Source organism: Chlorocebus sabaeus, chromosome 9 (assembly GCF_047675955.1).
Source record: "Chlorocebus sabaeus isolate Y175 chromosome 9, mChlSab1.0.hap1, whole genome shotgun sequence".
Taxonomy (NCBI): Eukaryota; Metazoa; Chordata; class Mammalia; order Primates; family Cercopithecidae; genus Chlorocebus; species Chlorocebus sabaeus.
The window spans coordinates 94,542,176-94,566,087 of NC_132912.1; the positions used below are offsets into that span (position 1 = coordinate 94,542,176).

The window sequence follows — 23,912 nt, forward strand, 5'->3', positions numbered from 1 at the left end:
GTTTTTCCAGAACTTTGCCTTTGGACAAAACCCTGTGTGATAGCCTGCCTTTAGATATTGCAACACATCACCATCTCATATGGGACCAATGATATTATCAGTAATTAATCCCACCTTTGGACTATAAAAGACAGGAGAGGAATAGCACTTAGTTAAACTTCCTAAGAGTCTAAGTTGGTTTCTCTGTAGGGACTTGACTGCCTCACAGCTTTTGGGAAGCCATTCAGATGAAAGCATGTTTCCACTATAGCAGCAAAATATGATACTATTAACAATAGTCATGGTTGGCAACCAGTACCTGGAGCTGCTGAAACTGATGGCATCTAGATAAGTAATAAATTTGACAAGAGGCTACTTTCTCTGTTTTCACAAATCATTAACACCATATTCTTTGTGAGGGTCCTTTCCTATTCCAGCAGAGTATTAGACATGCATTAAACAAATGTTTGTCAAGTCCTACTATATGCCAGACACTGACCTTGTCCCTGAGTAAACTGAAATGAGTAAGACACAATACCTGCCATTAACTGGCACGTGGTTAATGTGGTCAACAAATACACTTTACAGATAGGCCTGCTTTGCTTCACTGTAAGCACGGTGTAGTAGATTCATACTCTGTGTATGGTTTCATCAGGATTTTCACAAGTAGACCAGTGTTTGAGTGCTGTTCCATAATTACAAAATAAACTACAGTATGTCCTGAGCAGCCATGACTACCAACTTTATTTAGGCTTCTGGTTCCTCATAAAGAGATCCTTAGAATATGGAGATTGATATTGACTCTGAGGATATGCCTATTTATGTTCTACCTGGCCAGTGAGAATGTGATCAGAATATACCCTGCAAAGCATTTTTTTCTTCCAGAAACTGATGCTTAACAGAAGTACTTTGAACTATTCTTGAGACCATAACAATAGGGATTTTATCAAGGATTACTCCTCAGTTTGGGAAGTATGATTTTTTGGGGGGTCGGGGGTGAGGCACAGAGTTTCACTCTTGTCGCCCAGGCTGGAGTGCAGTGGTGCGATCTTGGCTCACTTCAACCTCCACCTCCCAGGTTCAAGCAATTCTCCTGCCTCCTGCTTCAGCTTCCCGAGTAGCTGGGATTACAGGCATGTACCGCCATGCCTGGCTAATTTTTATATTTTTAGTAAAAACGGGGTTTCACCATGTTGACCATGGTGGTCTCGAACTCCTGACCTCAGGTGATCCACCCACATCTGCCTCCCAAAGTGCTGGGATTACAGGTGTGAGCCTCAGCGCCCAGCCAGGAAGTATCTTAAATCTAAAGATTTCGCTAGACTCCAAACAGCTTTTTTTTTTTTTTTTTTTTTTTTTTTTAACATAGCTACCTATTGACTGCTTCCAAATAATTTAAGTGCCCAAGATGTGGCTTCAAACTTTGAAAATCTCAGACTCTTCATCTACTGTCTCAGCGTAGCAGATTACATTCACTCACATATTATAGTTCTTACCTTACGAGTGTAAAATCATACTGACCTCTACTATCAGTCACCAGACTGGTTTCAGACATCTTAATGACTAGGAAATCATGTTGATACAAACATTGACACAGAAGTAATCTGTGTCTTGGAATGTTGGTAACTATGTGGGTATAATCACTTTACCCATTCTACCCATATCGATTGCCTCAGCTAAAATTTAGTTTCAGTAATGTCTTTCTCTTTAACTCTGATTTCACACAACCCTCTTCTCTTTCCAGCCTTATTTTGACAGAAAGCTACTACTTGACCTTCTTTTAGATCACCAGTCCTTTGGGACAGATATCTTCCCCCTTGACACTGTCTCTTGTAACAGCTAGATGTTTTACTCCAGCTATTTCTGTGCACACCTAACTCTCCTTTCTGGGGGAGTTAGCCTGTGAGTCACCATTTTGATTACTTCAGATATGCTTATTACTGCTGAAGAATAGTAATCCTTATTCTGAAATGCTTGCGTACATCAAATAACTTTATAGAGTTAGCTTTACAACTTTTTCTTTATTTTGATTCTTTTTCTCTTACTTTCCAAATTAAGAAGTCTTTTTCTAAAAGCATTTCCTGCAGGTGGGTGCTAAGTGGTTGGGATAGCAGAACCATAGATTAGGGCAACTGTGGATAGCCTACTTGGGGAGGACAGTGTGATCAGCAATGCCCAGGAAGTGATCAGGAAGGAAGACTGAAGTCAGGGCTAATGACAGCAAGAGCTGACCTTCACCTCTTTGAAATTTTACTACTTGGCTTCTGGAGTGCCATTCTTTCTTAGTTTTACTTCTCAGTCTCTTTTTCATATACCGTGATACCGTTATACATTGATTCAGCAAATATCAACAAATTGCTCTGTACCGTGTATTCTGAAGGATGCTGGGGAAGTAGTGATGAATTAAGATGCACATGGCTCTTGTCCTTCATGGAACTAAGAGTCTAGAAAATGCTGGGCGCGGTGGCTCGTGCCTGTAATCCCAGCACTTTGGGAGGCCGAGGTGGGTGGATCACAAGATCAGGAGATCGAGACCATCCTGGCTAACACGGTGAAACCCTGTCTCTAGTAAAAATACAAAAAAAATTAGCTGGGCATGGTGGCGGGTGCCTGTAGCCCCGGCTGAGGCAGGAGAATGAGTGGCGTGAACCTGGGAGGCGGAGCTTGCAGTGAGCCGCAATCGTGCCACTGCACTTCAGCCTGGGGGACAGAGCGAGACTCCGTCTCAAAAAAAAAAAAAAAAAAAAGAATCTAGAAAATAAGTAAAGAGTAATTACAAATTTTAATAAGTGCCAAGAAATACTGCTATGAACAGCAAAGACAAAAATCCCTGCTGGTATGGAGCTTGCATTCTAGTGAAGGAGGTGGGAGATAGACCAACTAAATGGTATGAAGATAGGAAAAAATGTGGATGGGCAGAAGGGACTATTTTAGATAGGATGATCGGGGATAGCCTTCTTAAGGTGGTGACATTTAAACAAACCAGGTAGTGAGTAGAAGTAGGATGCTTTGTGCAAGGGAAGAGCATTCCAAGCAGAAGGGCAGCATGTACCAAGTCAATGGCATACTTGACAAACTGAAAGAAAGCTATATTATAGTTGGGAAAGGGAAGAATCGTGTGAAGTGAAATTAGAGAAAGTGAGGACCAGTTCATGAGGGAGCTTTTAAGGCCATAGTCGAGTGTTTGAATTTTATTCTAAGAGCATCAGTGGGAAACCAAGGAATTATTTTAAACAGGGCTGTGATATGATTATTTTTAAAAGGTCACTAGAGATGGAAGTGTAAATGAGAGACCTATTTAGGGGAGACTATTGCAGGAACTTATGCTGGAGGTGATAGTGTTTGGAGTAAGGTAATATCAGTGGAAATAGAAGTTGGAAACATGTTGAGTTTGAGATACCTTTAAAATATCTGGAAGGAAATATGTTAAGTAAACATTCTGGAATTTGGGTGAAAAGTCTAGACTGGAGATTTAAATTTGAGGGTTGTGCATCTAGGTGGTGTTTAAAGCCGTGGGATCAGATAAGATTATCTAAAAAGAAGTTAGAGAACTGAGTCTTGAGGAATCCCAGCATTTAGGAATTGGGTAGAGGAAGCAATAAGCCCTCAGTGAGATATGACATGTCTAAAACTTGGACTCCTCATCTTCTGCCACAAATCTATTTTCATCTGCAGCCTTGCCCCCATTTCAGTTGATGGCAACTTCACTCTTCCATTACACAGGCCAAAAACCTTGGCAGTAGTGTGCGTAGTAGTAAGATTGGAAACAACCTAACTATGTATGAGAATGGAACTAGTTACATTTTGACTCTCCCAATTAAAAAAATATATACAATACTGATAGAAGTTGATTTCTGGGATATTATTAATAACAGATCTTTTTTAAGAAAGAAAGATGTAAACACTGTCTTTAAAGATATATATTAGCAGATGTTTGCTTGCATGTATGTAAAATAACTTCAAGGTATGTGAAAAAAAAAAAAAAAGTGATAACCAGAAGGAAGGAAACTGGGAAGTTGGGAATAGGGGTGGGAGGAAGGCTTCACCAGCCATGTGACTATTACCTATCGTGTTCACATGAACCATGTGGATGTACTATCCTAACCAAATCAGTCTTAATCTTAGCCCTTATCATCTGTCACCTAGACTATGGCACATAGCATTCTAAAACCTTAAGGACATATCTACCGCCTATCTCTGCATTTGATTCGTTTATTCACACAATTGCCAAGGTGATCTTTCTTAAAAAAAAAAACAGTCACTGCCCTAAACACATCATTCTGTGACTAATGATGTGTTGTAGCAGTGTTTTTCAAACTGTTTCCAAGAGGTGCTCAGAGATGCAGGAATATTTTCTTTTGGATCTTTGTGAGGGGAAGAAGGAGGATTCAACCGGAATAGTTTTTATTTTATTCAATTAATTTGCAATTCTATGAATGCCAACTATGTACTAGGCATTGGGTATTTAGCAGTAAATATAACCTGTACCTATTATAATCTTAAATAAGATCTAATTGAAATCTGTCTGGGCCCGGTGCAATGGCTCATGCCTGTAATCCCCGCACTTTGGGAGGCTGAGGCTGGTGGATTACTTGAGGTCAGAAGTTTGAGACCAGCCTGGCCAACATGGCAATACCCCATGTCTACTAAAAATACAAAAAAGAATTAGCCAGGCATGATGGTGCACACCTGTAGTCCCAGCTACTAGGGAAACTAAGGCAAGAGAATCGCTTAAGCCCAGGAAGCAGAGGTTGCAGTGAGCCGAGATCACGCCATTGCACTCCAGCCTGGGTGACAGAGCAAGACTCTGTCTCAAAAAAACAAAACAAAACCTGCTATCTGAAAACAGTTTGAAAAACACTAATTTATGGGACAAAGGCCAGGTGCTACCTTAGCCTGACATACTCCTTTTTGTTGTCATTTTGTTTTTTGTTTTTTGTTGTTTTTTTTTTGAAACGGAGTCTCATTCTGTCTCCCAGGCTGGAGTGCAGTGGCCCAATCTCGGCGTACTGCAAGGTCCATCTCCCGGGTTCACGCCATTCTCCTGCCTCAGGCTCCCGAGTAGCTGGGACTACAGGCGCCTGCCACAACACCCGGCTAATTTTTTTTTTTTTTTTTCTTAGTAGAGACGGAGTTTCACCATGTTAGCCAGGATGGTCTCGATCTCCTGACCTCATGATCACCCTCCTCGGCCTCCCAAAATGCTGGGATTCGCCCGGCCAGCCTGACTTTCTCCTGATCTAGCATCTGCCCACTTTGGCATTCTGTATCCTGGCTGTTATGGAGCATTTGTTCGTTCTTTTTTTTCTTTTCTTTCTTCTTCTTCTTCTTTTTTTTTTTTCTGAGATGGAGTCTCACTCTGTTACCCAGGCTGGAGGGCGGTGGCGTGATCTTGGCTCACTGCAACCTACACCTGCCGAGTTCAAGCAATTCTCATTCCTCAGCTTCCCGTGTAGCTGGGATTACAGGCACGTGCCACCACACCTGGCTAATTTTTTGTATTTTTAGTAGAGACTGAGTTTCACCATGCTGGCCAGGCTGGTCTTGAACTCCTGACCTCGTGATCTGCCTACCTGGGCCTCCCAAAGTGCTGGGATTACTGGCGTGAGCCACTGTGCCCAGCCCAAGCATTTATTCTTTCATACCTCCATGTCTGTGTACATTTTGTTTCTTTCTTGCTCATCTCCTTTCCCTTACCTCTCCCTCCTCTTCTCATTTTCCTAGTGATCCCTTATTTTTCTGGAAGCTTTCAGCTTCGGTGTCATCACTGGAATCGCCTTAGGCAAGTCCTTTCCATTCTCTGCTTTCCCCTAGTTTAGGAGTTCCCTTCTTTAAGCTCTAGTAGCACTTTATGTATACGTAGCAATTATATTGTATTGAAATTTAAAATCTTCGTATCTTAAATTATGAGCTCTTTGAGAGGGGGAAGAATCAAAGATACAAAGATACTCATCTTTGTGACCGCAGAGCCCAGCAATGTTAAAACAAAAATAGTTAATCTTTTCAACTATCTTTAGCTCTTCCATCAGGTACAACCAGGCCAACCCCAGGCATCAACCTTAGAAATGTTGTACCATTACTTTCTTATCTGTTCTCATTGCTGGTCATCTTGGAAGAAGTGCGGTCAGACTTGGTGGCTTTAAGAATAGAATGGAGAAATTTCAGAAGAGTGAGCAGTTCCTTTCTCTCTACCGAAACACATTATAGACCTCTCTCCATCTGCTTTAACATATGCCTGAAAGCCTTGTCATTTTACAACTAGGTGTAAAAAGGTTTTAAGTACTAATATATAGGAATGATAAGAGATTGAAACTCATTGATACTAGATCTGTAAATCAGTATAAATAAATTATCAGACTTTTTTTGTTTTATTTGATTTGGGGGCAGTTGAACAGAACTGTGGAATGTTGGTACCTAAAGGAGGCCTCCTACATGGAAAGAAGTTACATATGTGTTGTGCAAGTGACAAAGTAGGGATTCCTTTGAAGACACTGGATTTTATACATTTGCCTGGGGTTATCTCTCTGTGTCTCACTACATAGACAAATATTAGCTGTAAGTGGATCTTTTTTTGTTGCTTCTCGTAGTCCCCCCAGTTTAGCAGAAACGTTCTATGAGATAGATGTGGGAAAGGAATTCTAGCAAGAGTTCTGTCACTGTATCATAAGGTTGTGATTTACGTATTTAAGTTTTATACTTTGAACATCTGAAAATGTATACATACTAAATACACAGAACTCTATTGTAGAGTGAAAAACATTTGAACTTTGAGCTTTCAGTCACTTATTTTGTGTTCTTTCTTTGAGGTTAGTAGTAGTAGTACCACCCAAGGCACTACTTAGGTACCACTACTACTTAGTGGAGAGTCACTCTGGCTTTATCAGTAAGGTTAGTTACTGATATATTTCTGATCACCTTTCCATTAATTAGTTCTTGAATTGTTGAGTCTGTTATTATTTTTCAACCTGAAACATTTTAGCATGGATGGTACTTATTCTAATTTGATATCTTTTCCTTGTTGAACTTACGTGTGGACAATTTGTTTTCATCTAGGTTTTGGGCGGAAAGACGTAGTTGAATATTTGCTTCAGAATGGTGCAAATGTCCAAGCACGTGATGATGGGGGCCTTATTCCTCTTCATAATGCATGCTCTTTTGGTCATGCTGAAGTAGTCAATCTCCTTTTGCGACATGGTGCAGACCCCAATGCTCGAGATAATTGGAATTATACTCCTCTCCATGAAGCTGCAATTAAAGGAAAGATTGATGTTTGTATTGGTAAGGCTGTTAACTTCTCTGACTCTTCCTAATGTTGTAACTATTCTGAATCTGAACTGAATTAATCTGTTCATATCATCAAATTCTGTCAAGCTGAATTTATATATTTAAGAACATCCCATGATTTAATCTAACTACTATTTACTGAGTGTCTTTTTGTGTGTAGTACTGAGCCTAAATTTCTTTGGAGAATGGAATACAAAGTGCCTATTCTCTGGAAACTTGCATTCTCTTGGGAGATAAAATACACAAAGAGCCAGATAAAGGTATGGTGGAAGGGAACAGAGAGTGTTAAGAGGATAATGAGCACAGTGACTTGGCAGGATCAAGTCAAGGCCCTACTTTTTGGAGTCTTTCCAGTGGAGAAAGGGTTAAAAAGGTAGGTGGGGATTTCTTTATAAAAAGCTTTAAATACCAGGTTAAGGAGCTTGATATTAGTATTTGTAGGCAGTGTGGAATATTGAAGATTTTTTGAGGAAGGGAACACTGTGATAAGAGTACATAGTATGCAGTCATGCTCCACATAACTCCATTTCGAAATGGATGACATACATAAGGGTGGTCCCATAAGATCATAATGGAGCTAAAAAATTCCTGTCACCTACTAACTTCGTAGCAGTCCTAACTTCATAGCACAAGGCGTTACTCAGGTTTTTGTGGTGATGCTGGGTTAACAAACCTAGTGCACTGCCAGTCATATAAAGGTGTAGCATATAAAATTACGTACACTACATAATACTTGATAACCAACTTTGTTACTGGTTTATATATTTACTATACTTTTTATTGTGATTTAATTTTATTGAGTATACTCAGCAATTAAGAAAAAAAAGTTAACTGTAAAACAGCCTCAGGCAGGTGTTCCAGAAGAAGGCTTTACTATATGGCAACTCTGTGTGTGTTATTTTGCCCCTAAAGACCTTCCAGTGGGACAAGATGTGGAGGTGGAAGACAGTAATATTGATGATCCTAAGCCTATGTAGGCCTAGCTAATATGTGTGTCCACATCTTAGTTTTTAACAGAAAAGTTGTAAAAAAATTTTTTTGAATAGAGAAAAGCTTATAAAATAAAACATAAAGAAAATACTTTTGTATAGCTGTACATAATGTTTGTTTTAAGTTGTTATTACAAAAGTCAAAAAGTTTTTATAACTTTAAAAGTTTATAATGTAAAAAGATTACAGTAAGCTAATTATTGAAGAAATATATTTTTAAAATAAATTTACATAGCTAAGTGTCAGTGTTTATGTAGAGTCTACAGTAATGTACTATAATATCCTAGACCTTCACATTCACTCATCACTTACCCACTGACTGACTCAGAACAACTTCCAGCCCTGCAAGCTCCATTCATGGTAAATGTCCTATACAGATATACCATTTCTTATCTTTTATACTGTATTTAGACATGTTTAGTTACAGATATACTTGCCATTGTATTATAGTTGCCTGCAGTATTCAGTACAGTAACATGCTGTTCAGGTTTGTAGCCTAGGAGGAATAGGCTGTACCGTGTAGCCTAGGTGTTTGGTAGACTGTACCATCTAGGTTTGTGTAAACATACTCTGGTGTTGGCACAATGATGGACTCACCTAACAAGGCATTTCTCAAAATATATCCCTGTCATTAAGTGACACATGACTGTATTTTATAAAGAGTAATCTGGTAGGGGACTGGGTAGGATGGATGGCATCAAGGATACCAGTTAGGAAACTGTAAAGTAACCCAGGTGAGAAATGATAGCTACTGAATTATAGGGTTATAGGAGAGTAGAAATGGCAGGATAAGTAAGAAAAGTATATAGTATGTGAGAAGGCTTTTTGAGAATTTTTATTAACCTGGTATTTACTTTTGTGAGACAAACAAATTCTAGGATTTTGGACTCATTGCCACCTTAATTCCATTATTTCCTGATGTAAAATAGGGACAGTTGAAATCCTTAACAGATAGAAAGTGAGTTCAGTGCACTAGAAGTAGTCCAGGTGCTCTATGCTAGACTTAAATTGGACCTCATCGTCCCCAGCATCCCAAATCACTGTTTATGTCAACCTCACCAGCTTAAATTAGGTCATTTATAAAGATGTGAAATGGATTTCCTGGTTACCTCTGTCCAATTCTCCTTTTCTATATGTTATCTTAAATTGTTCCTGCCCTACATTCAAATACATCATTTTTACCACATAACCCATCTCTGGTACCTCAGAGTCTTAGACATATAATTAATTAGTTTTAATAATGTAGAGTTTTCCAAAGGTAGTTATAATCTGCACTATCCAATATGGTAGCTAAGAGCTTGAAATGTCTGAATTGAGATGTACTTTAAGGGAAAAAGCATACCACATTTCAGAGACTTAGTACAAAAAAAAAGTAAAATATCTACTTTTATATTGATTATAATATAAATGTAAATATTGAATTTTTGGATGTATTAGGTGAAGTGTGTTCAAATTAATTTGAACTGTTTCTTTTTTTAATGTAGTTACTCGAAAATGTTAAATTATTTATGTGGCTCACGTTTTATTTCTGTTGAACAGCACTGGTATATATAGGAGTAGAGCAGAATGGAAATTCACCCTATCAAAGAACAAGAACTGAGCTTCCTTTCTGCACATATTTGCCTGTCTTCCTCCAGCTCCTTATTTAGAGAGTATACTGGAATATCTTCATAATAATACAAATAATAATATAGTACAGAACAAAACACAATACTTCTCTTTTTTTTTTTCAGACGGAGTCTTGCTCTGTCACCCAGACTAGAGTGCAGTGGTGTTATCTCCGCTCACTGCAAGCTCCACCTCCCGGGTTCACACCATTCTCCTGTCTCAGCCTCACTACAGGCGCCCGCCACCATGCCCAGCTAATTTTTTGTATTTTTAGTAGAGACAGAGTTTCACCATGTTAGCCAGGATGGTCTCTGTCTCTTGACCTCTTGATCCTCCCGCCTTGGCCTCCCAAAGTGCTGGGATCACAGGCGTGAGCCACCGCACCCAGCCAAGACTTCTCTTTTTATGTGCCTTGAATTATAATGTAGTAGTTTTGATTTGGGGTAGATTAACCCTACTAAGGGTATTTGGATTTTAACTTAAAATTCAGTGTAGTTAACCTCAAAAAACTAACTGGTCAGCTAGCAACCCTTATTTATATATCCCTCAGTTAAGATTTTTCCAAAGAAAAATTGTCCTTGTAAGGAGTAATTTGCACCTTGGTTTCAATGCAACTACTCCACTCTTTAGACTGTTTACCTTGCACCTTACAAGTGCATTGTATTATGGTTTCAATAGTGGACAAATACAAGCAGCCTCCTGTTGATTATTCAGCCTTCCTGAAGAATAGAAAGATAATGACTGACGACCTTACAGAATTTGTTGAAAGCATAAGGAAGCATTCAGTTTTTTGTTTGTGTTTTTTAAAAAAGAATTTACCTGTGTGATTTTTTTTTTTCTTAAAAATTCTACAGATCTCTGTTCCCAGGCTATCTATAGCTTTAGACATTTTATTTCTGTCATGGTGAACAGTCTTTCTAGCATAAGCAGTGTTCTTTTGGAATAAGAAAAAAGCTTTCAAGCACACTTGCCTTTTTTCCCCCCTTATACACTCTTATCTATCCTTAGTCGCTTGTCACCAGCTGTATAAATAGCAAAGGAAAATCTACATTGAACTGAGGGGGAACTTATTTAATGTGTCTTTAATGCATTAAATAATAGAATATGTATTATTTTTATATTTAAAATGTAACATTCCCATTCTGACAAGATACGAAAAGGTCTTTAAACAACTTTGAGACTTTGCTGGACCAGAATTCTTGAGAAAATGATTTACTAAAATCAAGTTGTTAAAATTACCATTGAACTTCAAAATAGTGTTGCTATTTTGCAGTGCTCTTACAGCATGGAGCTGAGCCAACCATCCGAAATACAGATGGAAGGACAGCATTGGATTTAGCAGATCCATCTGCCAAAGCAGTGCTTACTGGTAAGTCTGTATACTCTGGTTATTCCAGGAAGCCTGTAAAGAACAAGCTTGCCAGGTAGGAAATTTGCCTCCTGTGATTAATGACCTCAGCTAGATTTTTAAAATAGTGTCAGTTCAGTAGCTTTCCTTTTCTACATGTAGATAGCTGACATTTGGTTCTCCTGTAAGAAAAATAAAGCTTTCTTTTTCTTTTCTAATTGATGTTTACATATGTCATTGTTACCTTATTGGGAGTGAGGGTAATAGATAATTGTATGTTGCTGTAGTATATTCAGGATATTTCTTAAATACCCCTGAGTTTTTCAGATAACTTATGCCTGCCCCTTTATATACAGGTTGAGTATTTCTAATCCAAACTTCAAAACACTTCTGGTTTTAAGCATTTCAGATAAGGGATATTCAAGCTGTACTGTTTTTTTTTTTTTTTTAATGTATTTTAATAATTTTTGATGGAATCCTTTCAAAAAGCACTAACCGTTCAGAAGAGGATTCTAGGCACACTCATTTCGGTACCATGAAGAATGCTAGTTGTACTCTGCTGTAACATATTTATGTCCTTGGAACCTATTGCTGTGCGTAAGCTATAGTTTAGATTGACAAGCTTTCTTGAGTTGTATCCACTTCACATATTATCTCCTTTGTCAGTGTGCTTTCCTCTTAGCAACTCAGCCATATTATTTACCATATTCTTATCTACCTTGTGATAACTAGAATCATACCTGATCTAAAGTCAAGAGCCTAAGGGGCTTTGCTGTGAGCTTTGTGCCTGGATTTTGTGTTATTTCTTCTACCATTCCTGAGAAAATTTAGACTTCTTCTTGAAAAGACTTTTAGAAGTGTGCACTGTTATTGTGACTATCAATCAGTGTTCATTTTCTCCTTTAGTAGTCCATGTTATTCCATGCTTTTATTTTTGTTTTTTAAATCTTGGGCCTCAAAAGAAGTGTTGCCTTGGCAGTCAATACACAATTCACATTGTGGGCAGCAGTTTGGATGTCATTTAGCAAATCATTGTATTAATTTAAATTTTGTTGATTTTATAGTTTTGTTTGTATTCATTTGTAAAAGTAAAGGCTTTAATAAAGAAGAAATAGAGTTCATAGTTAATCCTTTTTTATATTTGTATATATTTAAAGTAGCATTAAATAAGCATGATATTAATGTTGAAAAATCTAGGTTCATAAAGATGTTAATGATGATGTTATAATCAGTGATGCTATAGATTCTTTTGTAATTTCTGTAATGTTGGTATATTGAGTTTTGTTTGTTTTGTTTAGGGGTCTGTTTTGGGGGGAGGGGTGTGTGGGTGTGTGTATATCAAGGTCTCACTCTGTCGCCCAGGCTGGAGTGCAGTGGCACAGTCACAGCTCACTGCAGCCTGAACCTATCCAGGCTCAGGTGATCCTCCAACCTGAGTCTCCCGAGTAGCTGGAACTGCAGGTGTGTGTCACCACACCCAGCCAATTTTTGTATTTTTTGTAGAGAGAGGGTTTCACCGTGTTCCCAGGCTAGTCTCTAACTCTTGGGCTCAAGCGATCCACCCACCTCAGCCTCCCAAAGTGCTGGGATTACAGACATGAGCCAATACACCTGGCCTTTTTTAGGTTTGGAACAAAGTTGTAGATATATTTTGTTTCTCTGTTATGAAAATACCATACTCATTTTAGGAAATTCGAAGGGAAAAAGGAAAAGGTCACCAATAATCTATGACCTGAGATAAACTTTGTTAATATTTTGGTATATTTTCTTTTGGATTTTCCTTCTCCTGAGCATATTGTTTTTATATAGTTGAGGTTGCCTTTCATTATATAAAATAGAATTTTTTTTTAATCCCATAGCAAAGGTATTTCATGTTTGCTTTTCATGCAAATATTTTTAAACTACATAATATTCTGTTAATGAACTATTTTCCATTTATTGGAAATTTATTTCCAAATTTATCTACTTTATAATTCATTGGGCATCTTTTTGCATAAAACTTGTTAATTTTTCTTTTTAATTTCTATACTTTTTTTTTTCTAATTCACAGGTGAATATAAGAAAGATGAACTCTTGGAAAGTGCCAGGTACATACTAATGTTTTAAATATTTGACAGGAATACTTCACCATTAACTTTTTTCTTTTTTTTTTTTTACAGTAAGCAAACTTTAAATAGAATTTTTCGTAATGGTTACAGTACTTATCTTGAGGAAGATCTGATGAAGAATGCAAATTGCTAATACTTTTTTTGTATTCTAGGAGTGGCAATGAAGAAAAAATGATGGCTCTACTCACACCATTAAATGTCAACTGCCACGCAAGTGATGGCAGAAAGGTACTTCCTTTTGCAACTGAGTTTGTGCTTATCTCCTGGTAACATAAAGATGTGTTTATCTTACAATAAATTGAAATATATTTGAAGAGAGCACTGATGTTTTAAGTATTTCAGTATTTTCAGTATTTCAAATTCTTAAGCTTAGTAAAACCTTATTGATGATAAGCAGTTATTTGCTTCCTATATGTAATAGTGAATTTATAAACTTGTATACTATGCCTTCAATATGTATGTTGGATTTTGTAAAACCAAATTGATAACTACTTAGACAATGAAGTCATAATTGGATTTTCTGGTTTTATATTTGGGTTTTTTCCCTCTTACACATTTTATTCAACCATTATTTGAATTTCATTAATATATTTGATTAATATTTCAGTCGACTCCATTGCATTTGGCAGCAGGATATAACAGAGTAAAGATTGTACAGTTGTTATTGCAACATGGAGCTGATGTCCATGCTAAAGATAAAGGGTAAGCATTTGAACAAAAACAAGGACTTTTTATGTGTTACCGTCATCTTAAAACAAGCTTTTTAACCTTACAAAAATCATATTTTTTACTAAATAACATTAATATGTATCGAGCTTTTACAATGTACAGGTTCTCTGAGGGCACAGGAAATTATAAAACCTTAAGCCCACAGCTCATAGAAGGTGTACATTACACTTCAGAGGGCATGAAAAGATACCTAAGAATACTATGAGGTCTCTACCAAGTGTTTGGTCATTGAGAGAGAGAGCACTGCAGGAGTTCCCAAGAGGGAACTCTCAGTGATGGTTGACTGAAGTGGTTGGGAAATCCCTCAGAATGAGGTGTGACTTGACCTGGACTGTAAAGTCAAGTCTCAATTCAAGAAAGCAGTTTGCGGAACATCAGTCTGTAAGACAATTAGGATAACTGGGGGCTGCTAAAGCAGACATTAAAGCACATTTTAAAAACAGTGACTAGACTAGCTTTGCTGGAGAAGATGATTCACACAAGAAACAAATGAAGGTTATAATTAGAGAAATAGGTAAGAACCAGGTTTTGGAGGACTTGGTATTTAGCCTAAGTAATTCAGACTTCACTCTGTGATCTGAAACAAAGGAGATTATTATTCTAAAAGAAGTTTTAAGAGGTGCATTTGAAAGCAGTGTGTTGGCTACATTGGGAGAGAGGACTAGAAGCAAAAGCAGCAATTAGGAAAGTGAGCATTCTAGAGGGTTAAGCATAATCAGGATTCATAATGATGGTGGCAGAATAAATGAAAATGAAGGAATAGATGCAAGAGTTATTTCTGTGTAAGAATGGATAAGGTTTGGGCTGGGCGCGGTGGCTCACGCCTATAATCCCAGCACTTTGGGAGAGGTCAGGAGATAGAGACCATCCTGGCTAACACGGTGAAACCCCGTCTCTACTAAAAATACAAAAAGTTAGCCGGGCGTGGTGGCAGGCACCTGTCGTCCCAGCTACTCAGGAGGCTGAGGCAGGAGAATGGCGCGAACCTGGGAGGCAGAGCTTGCAGTGAGCCGAGATCGCACCACTACACTCCAGCCTGGGTGGCAGAGCAAGACTCCATCTCCAAAAAAAAAAAAAGAATGGATAAGATTTGTCGAATGGGTATGATGAGCGAGGAATAAAAGGAAAACTACACTTCAAGTTCTGAATGAGTTAGATCCAATGATACACGTATGAAATACACAGGCAAAATTGTTTAGGGGGAAACTGTTGAATTGACTTCTAGAAGTCTTAGTTTATTTTTTGTTTGCTTGTTGCGTTTTTTATTTTATTTTTATTTTATTTTATTTTATTTTATTTATTTTTTATTTATTTATTTTTTTTTGAGACGGAGTCTCGCTCTGTCGCCTAGGCTGGAGTGCAGTGGCAAGATCTCGGCTCACTGCAACCTCTGCCTCCCGGGTTCAAGTGATTCTCCTGCCTCAGCCTCCTGAATAGTTGGGATTACAGGCACCCACCACCACACCTAGCTAATTTTCGTATTTTTAGTAGAGACGAGGTTTCACCATGTTGGCCAGGCTTGAACTCCTGACCTCAGGTGATCCACCTGGCTCAGCCTCCCGAAGTGCTCAGATTACAGATGTGAGCCACCACGCCCGGCCTAGAACACTTAGTTTAATGGGATGATACAGGAACATAGTGGAAGCATCTAGTAGGTGGTTAGGAACAAAATTGGTGCTCAAGCAAGTGAAGAATCATATATTCAAAAATTGTAAGGAAAGCCACGAACCTTTCAAGAGAGGACTCGTAGAACTAAAGACTAAATCACAGGTGACCATCCCTTACCAGAGGCTGGCATGATGGTGGCTGTGGCAGCATATTAGTGAGTGATCCCAAAGGAGAAGGAAAAGCTTAAAATAGAAGTCAAGATTTTAAAGTTTCACTGTATCTTCCCATAAAGTTCTTCCTCCACTCCCATCATGGAAGAATTGGGTTTCAGCTTATTAAGGATCTCAAAAAAGTTTTAAAAATGAGCTAGTATTTGAGCTAAGTCTGGAAAAGACATGTAGAAATGATCCAGAACAAAGGAGGGAGGGAAATCTATACCCAGGGAACAGTATGTGTAGAGACATACAGGGAACTATAAGTTTAGCATATCATTATTGAAGGGTAAGCCTAGAGACGGAGCCAGATAATTGTGTGTGCCACGTTAATAAGTTGGAACCATCTCTTGAAAGCACAGTGTTAAGGTGTAACTACATCAGACTTACCTTTTAGAAAAATCTGCCTCAGCTTGGAGGATAAAGTGGAGTGGGGGCTGTTTCAATAGTGCAAGGGAGAAATAACAGGCCCAAACTAAGGCAGTGGCAGTAGCAGTGAAGTATAAAGGAAGACATTTGAAAGAGACTTGGGAGTTCAAATTCTTAGGACTTAGGGTTCAAATGGATGTTACTAAATTTTGAACATTTTTATTAGAACATCACATAATCCACTTGCTATTTAAGTAATTAAATACATTTTAATTTATAAATTTCCATAGGCCTAAGAAATACATACTAAAACAGGATTTTTTTTCCCCTTCTCATCGTAGTGATCTGGTACCATTGCACAATGCCTGTTCTTATGGTCATTATGAAGTAACTGAACTTTTGGTCAAGGTTAGTGCTCTTGTACTCTCTAATTACTTTCTGGAGTTGTGTAGAGTAACTTGAAATACATTAGTGTATCTGGGTTTCTTTTTATTTTCTGTGTTCTTAGTGCTTAAAGAAGTAGTATTTATAAGCATTATAAAATATAGGTGACTGATAGCTCAGCATTTGACTGCTTTGAGATTTTTGAGATACCATATAATTTTTTTTTTTTTTTTTTTTTGAGACAAGGTCTCACTCTTGCCCAGGCTGGAGTACAGTGGTGCGATCTTGGCTCTCTGCAACCTCCACCTCCAGGGTTCAAACGATTCTCCCGCCACAGCCGCCTGAGTAGATGGGATTTCAGACATGCGCCAACACGCCCAGCTAAATTTTGTTAGAGATGGGGTTTCACCATCTCTGGTGAAACCAGGCTGGTCTTGAACTCCTGACCTCAAGTGATTCACCTGCCTCGGCCTCCCAAAGTGCTGGGATTACAGCCATGAGCCACCATACCCAGCCTGGATACTATATGTTTTTAAATATAAAGTAGCACTGTCATCTTGCTGCACATCATCTTGTGACGCATCATCTGAAATCCCATCTACTCAGGAGGCTGTGGCAGGAGAATCGTTTGAACCCTGGAGATAGAGGTTACAGTGAGCCCAGATCACACAACTGCACTCTAGCATGGGCAAGAGTGAGACCTTGTCTCAAAAAATAATAATAATAATAATAATAATATAGAATAGCAGATAAAGTGATTCCATAATTTATAGCTAAAGGTGAAGTTTCAAAACTCTAAGAAGCAGTTTTTAGTGAATCATATTTTGTTAAAACCACCAGATATAATAGCAAGATTTGCCAATTGTACTTTGAGTTGGAGCAGGCCCATTTGGTAAGGTTCACTTCTTCCAGTATGTTCAACAACTGTTTAACAAACAGGTTCCCAAGACTAGCAAGAAACTTTTTTTTTTTTTTTTTTTTGAGGCGGAGTCTTGCTTTGTCTCCCAGCCTGGAGCGCAGTGGCACAATCAGCTCGCTGCAACCTCTGCCTCCTGGGTTCAAGCGATTCTCCTGCCTCAGCCTCCCAAGTACCTGGGATTACAGGTATGTGCCACCATGCCTAGCTAATTTTCTATTTTTAGTAGATACAGAGTTTCACCATGTTGGCCAGGCTGCCCTTGAACTCCTGACCTCAGGTGATCTGCCCACCTCAGCCTCCCAAAGTGCTGGGATTACAGACATAAGCCACCAAGCCCAGCCCGAAACTTCCTATTTTGATCTCTTTTAGATGAGAGTAGAAGATATATATTATCCTTGGAAGTGGATCCCAGGATGTTACCCATACCCTTTAACTTCTGTTACCCTGCACCCTTTCTACCCCTTCAGTACTTTTCCCCACTCTCTGCAGCTGTTATGGGAAGAGAAAGAGGACACTTGCTTCCAGTGCCTCTGTGGTTCCTTTTGGGCCTGCGTCTTAATGAAATACATTTTCCTGTAGAAACAACTTTATAATAATAATTAGATACTATGAGTAGCATATAAACCTTGTTAAACTTATAATGTGGCTGTAGTGTTATACATTTGTGAGAGTAATGCTTTTGCTTCTTATAAAACTGAATCTTGACTCCAGCAGAACATTAGAAAGTTGTTATGGATAAGAGTGAAACATCAAACAGATTGCACTGGGACTTAAAGACAACTGAGTGGTATTTTCCTAAGACCTAGTGTTTTACTAAATAAGAATGAAAGGCTGACTAGAGGTCATACCTACAGAGGGGGTTAGCTAACGTGAGGGCGTAATAGTTATCAGGGTAGAAAAGTTAAGCAGAGTCAGGAGAAAGCTAGTAGATAGGAATTGAGAATGCAGATTCTGAGCAGTGCTGAGTCAATTGGCAACACTTGCCTAAATAGTTTGGCTAGCAGAAGCTGGCATTTAACAGCAAACACCCAGTGACTGCTTTCCATGACCAGGGCATTTGCTAGCCATGGAAGGCACTAAGACATGATCCCTGGGCAAAGCATTCAAATAATGAAGGTCTGGCACTAACAGGCACAAGACTAACAGGGAATTCTCTTAACATTCTTCCTCATAGTCTCTGAATACTAGGAAGCAAGCAGACAGATCTGGCTAGAGTGGAGGGAAAAATTATGTCAGATAGAGTCATAATTAATTAAACCACTGTGCAGTGTGTTGACTGATATTTCTTTGCTTGGAAGGCAACGTTGGAACTTCCAGTGGGGCCTGAAGCTTCTATCTTTATCTTTGTTGTGATGCACACTTTTATGGTTGACTTGATAAAAAATTAAAAGGGATACTTATCCAGTTTGCAGATTAACATGAAGCTGGGAAGGATAACTAATATTCAAGTTGATAGAATCAAGGGTCAAAACCATCTCACCAGGCTCTAAGCTTTGGTTGAAGCCAGTAAGATTAAATATAATGGGGCTCAGCAAGGACACTTAAGTTCACGAAATAAGTTGCACAAGAACAAGATGGGAGAGGAGAAAATACTTTGATGTTTACTTCTTAATTTAAACAATAATACAGAGTGTTTAAATGACCCATTAACTCAAAGTATAAATTGTAATATGACAAAAAACTGTCATAATTTTGTGCCAATAGAAGAATAGTATTGCAAGCAAATATAATCATGGATGCAGTGTACTCTGCACACCCAAACCACACTGGAATCTATGATTTTAGGCTCTTGGTTTTGTTTGTTGTTGTTGTTGTTGTTGTTTTTGGCCAGAGGGAGAGGGTCTCACTCTGCCACCCAGGCTGGAGTGCAGTGGCACAATCATGGCTCATTGCAGCCACGACCTTCCCGGGCTCAGGTGATCCTCCCACCTCAGCCTCCCAAGTAGCTGAAATTACAGGCATGGTACCACCACACATGGTTAATTTATTTTTTGTAGAGATAGGGGTTCACCATATTGCCCAGTTTGGTCTTGAACTCCTAAGCTCAAGCGATCCACCCACCTTGGCCTCCCAGAGTGCTGGAGTTACAGGCATAAGCCACTGCCCCTGGCCTCAATTATTTTTTAATGAATTTTTTAAGCTCAAGTATATTTAGTTGAGGGCCACCACGAGAATAAGTGGAAACCATCTGATATAAAAGATGAGTGTCCTTTATGATGTCTTTTGCTCCAGAGGGAAATAGATGAAAGTTAAGAGTGCATATTTTAACTTAATGTAGAAGAAAACTTTCTAACAACAGAAGTTCTCTAGTAACTATAAAAAGCCATGTTGGCTGCTAATTAGCTCCCCATTGTTGAAAATATTGAAAGTGTAAGAAGCTGGTTCACCTTAGTTAAATGCTGTAGTAGGAAATTTGTGTTTGATTGGTTAAACTAGCATGACTTCAGTGTTCCATGCTTAGCCAACTCCAGTACTTGGAAATGGCTAAAATTAAAAAGCCTAACAATAGAAAGTGTTAGCAAGGATATGTAGCAATTGGAACTCAAATGTTGCTGGTGGCTGTATAAAATGCTATAGCCACATTAGAAAACTCTTTTGACAGTTTCTAATAAAGTTAAACGTATATCTACCATGACAGTATATGTTCATAAAGAAATGTTTATGATAGCTGATTTGTAACACAGGTTGACTATCCATTGTCTGAAATGCTTGGGATTAGAAGTGTTTTAGATTTCAGATTTTTTTAGATTTTAGAATATTGCATATATACTACGTAATGAGATATCTTGAGGATGGAACCCAAGTCTACACATGAAGTTCACTTATTTCATATACACCTTATACACGTAGCCTGAAGATAATTTTGTATAAATTTTTAATAATTTTGTGCATGAATTAAGTTTATGTGTATGAGGTTAGGTGTGGAATTTTCCACTTGTGGCGTCACGTCGGTATTCAGAAGTTTTGGATTTTGGAGTATTTTGCATTTCAGGTTTTCAGATTAGAGATACTCAACCGGCCAACTAGAAACAGTCCAAATGTCCCTTAATAGGATGATAAATAAGCAAATTATGGTATATCTATACTGTGAAATACTCCTCAACAATGAAAATGAACTACTTATGCAACAACATGAATGAATCTCAGAAACAGATGTATGAAAGAATCTAGACAAAGAAGTACATACATTAGAAATTTATATTCTTCCATTTTTATGAAATTGAAGAACAGATATATCTAATATGTGGCCAGAATGGGAGCAGGAATTGTCTATAAAAGGAGCATGAGGAAACATTCTGGGATAATGAAAGGGTCTTATATCTTGATTTGGGTGATGGTATCACAGATTTATACATTTGTCAGAATTCATCAAAGTTGTGTGTTTCACTGTATATCAGCTATCCCTCAAGAGGAGAATTCGTTCTTGGAAAAGATGCAGGTTAAATCTAAAGCTTCATTCTTAACTGTTCTTAAAAGTAGAAAAGTTCAGTAGACCCTCATGGGTAGGCCTAGCAATCAGCTACTGTTTTTTCCTTTGGGAAAAATATATACTTATTCTGAAATAATTGGCTTAAAAAGTGAACTTTGGGAACATAACCTGTTTTAGCTGTATGATGTTAAATTACACAGTACTAATAATTCTGAGTTCTTTTGAAAATTGAATGTTAAATATATGATGCTTTTTGCTCTCCAGCATGGTGCATGTGTAAATGCAATGGACTTGTGGCAGTTCACTCCTCTTCATGAGGCAGCTTCTAAGAACAGGGTTGAAGTATGTTCTCTTCTCTTAAGTTATGGTGCAGACCCAACGCTGCTCAATTGTCACAATAAAAGTGCTATAGACCTGGCTCCCACACCACAGTTAAAAGAAAGATTAGCGTGTGAGTATAAAATTATGAATGTTCAGGTAGGATATTATATCAATAAACTGAACATTTTTTCTTTCCTGTTTGTTTTTAGACATGTTTAAATAATAGAATATTTTTCTTAGCCATGGGTATCCATGTTGTTTAGCATATTTAATAATTTGGAAGTTTCTATTTAAGATGCTATGAAAATAAAATATGTTTGTATTAATTTTTTCAAGTCAACTTATATGCTTTTTATATGTACTGTATTAGACTTATTAGATGGTATGCCTTTGAAATGAAAGCATTTGGTTTTCATCTTTAATATGACTTTTCTGTTTAATCTATGAAGCTTATGAATTTGTGAAGTTAAAGCTTCGTAAGATTGCCATCTTGTAAACAGCCTCCAGATCTTAACATCTGATATTTGTTGGCACCTGGCCCCAGTTCTTTGATTTTCTGTCTATAGCTGAAGTAAATGTAGTGAGAAATAACCACCTAGTTTGGATATGGTATTAGTGCATATAAATAAGCAACTTATAATGGATTTGTATTATCCTGGAATAATAAAGAATAATTGGTAGTTCCACAAGTCTGATGAGTAAAAGAGAATCTTAAGGAAAACTTCTTTTATTTTTTCATCATCATAGGTGGCTTTTGCAAATATCCAACTTGTCTAGTTCCCAGTTCCCTGATGGTATGAGCAAAACTGTCTGTTATAGCCATGATGTCAGTGTAGAGATGACTGTTTCTTTACTGAGAAAAATTCTGTGCTTGAAAAATTCTAAAACCTCTCTGGTCTAGGAATATATTGTAGTATTCCAGATATCCCAAAATGAATTATGAATTAGAACAGACCATGATTCTGCCATGGGCTAAACCTGTGTATATTCTTGAGGCCATATGTCTATACAGTTGCACCATAACTGAGGGGAACTGGAGTACCCCTGTCTGTTTTCAGGGGTTAAATTTGGAGAATATCTTTAGAGCCTCAATCTGGCTATATTGGAAGATTATTTTGAAAATCATTTCAAGGAAAATACTAGGTATCTTTAAGCCTTTTCAATTTGATCTCATTATAGATATAAATGCTTTTTCTTCGTCTAGATGAATTTAAAGGCCACTCGTTGCTGCAAGCTGCACGAGAAGCTGATGTTACTCGAATCAAAAAACATCTCTCTCTGGAAATGGTGAATTTCAAGCATCCTCAAACACATGAAACAGCATTGGTAATGTTTCAGATTTAAGTTTTTAAAATACAATAACCAAGAACGTGCTAAACTAATAATAATATCCTACTTTTAGAACTAGCATTTTTTTGAGTCTGTAGTTTTAAAAAATTACTGCCTATACAAATATTTTTTAAAAATTTAAACAGTGCCAAAAAATAGACAGCCTCACCCCGCAGAAGGCCAAGCTATTATCAGTTCGAGAATCTCCAGAAAAAAAAAATCTGCTCAGATTCTGGCATGTATTATATGTAATGCTTTTATTATCATAAATGATACATATCGTTTGCCTTTTTAGAGGTTATAAAAATGAATGCTTAAGTTAGAAATTTTGGAACCCAATGAAAATAATGAAAAATAAAATAAATACCACCATCCAGATAAAAACACTTGGTGTAGTCGCTTCCTTCTTCAAAATTAAATCTAGAATGTGCATAAAGTATTTTAGAGGTTACTTCCCTGACAGAGGTAATAATAACTGTGGAGCTGTGACAAAGTGAATGTGAGTAGAGAAGCCTAAGGAAAAACAGAAAAGAGTGGGAGCTAATAGGGATACGTGATAAAAGGTAAGAGAGGAAATGGTAAAATCAGGGGCTACCTTAAAATCGAAAGGTGAAAAAAAACTTAAAGGTAGAAATGTAAAAGGAAGAAAGTAAATCCTGTTGTATGAGTTGCAGAATGTGCTTCGGGTAAGAGAAGTAAATTAATGTGTGTAGAAGCAGATTTAACTGATGGTAAGCCTAACTTACCTAATATCTTTTATGATAAGTTTTCTTCCTTATGCCATAGTGTAAACTATGAAGTTTATGTAGAAACCTACCTGTAAAGCATTTTGGACCTTTTTTACTGCGTGTAAGAAACATCTAAATTAAAAAAAAAAAAAAAGTTAAGCTGTAGACTAATAAGAAATACTAGTACAAAAGTAAAACCACAACAGCATTAAAACTGTACAAAGAAACTTGGAAAGACTAACATGGAAAATTCTGGTCGGAAAAGCTAATACTACGTGTTGTTTTCCCCTAAATATACATACTACTATTAAGCAACTCGTTTTTGTAATTAACCTTGAAACACACTAGGAGATGTGTTGGTGAGTGGTTATGGTGCAGTAGCAGTTTCTTACAGGTTCCCAGAGATTTACAGGCCCTGCTCCATGATGGTGCAGAGGAGCAGGGTGTAATTTGAGGTGGATGTGATTTTAAAACAAAAAAAAGTATTTAAAAAACCATGTCCGGTCTCTGTGCTCTCATAATAGATGTCCTGGGATGATTACCCTTAACCTACCAAAGGAACTATGT

At 37.7% G+C, this 23,912-nt stretch overlaps 1 protein-coding gene across 1 annotated transcript in view; it reads left to right on the forward strand.

Moving 5' to 3' along the window:
* The window catches only part of TNKS2 (tankyrase 2), a 66,402-nt gene that overhangs the window by 5,351 nt on the left and 37,139 nt on the right, over positions 1-23,912 (forward strand). The window contains exons 2-9 of the mRNA XM_007963534.3: positions 7,033-7,257; positions 11,134-11,229; positions 13,259-13,295; positions 13,469-13,544; positions 13,924-14,018; positions 16,576-16,642; positions 21,232-21,418; positions 22,493-22,614. Coding sequence (XP_007961725.2) covers positions 7,033-7,257; positions 11,134-11,229; positions 13,259-13,295; positions 13,469-13,544; positions 13,924-14,018; positions 16,576-16,642; positions 21,232-21,418; positions 22,493-22,614 — 905 coding nt within the window. The remainder of the gene's footprint in view (positions 1-7,032; positions 7,258-11,133; positions 11,230-13,258; positions 13,296-13,468; positions 13,545-13,923; positions 14,019-16,575; positions 16,643-21,231; positions 21,419-22,492; positions 22,615-23,912) is intronic.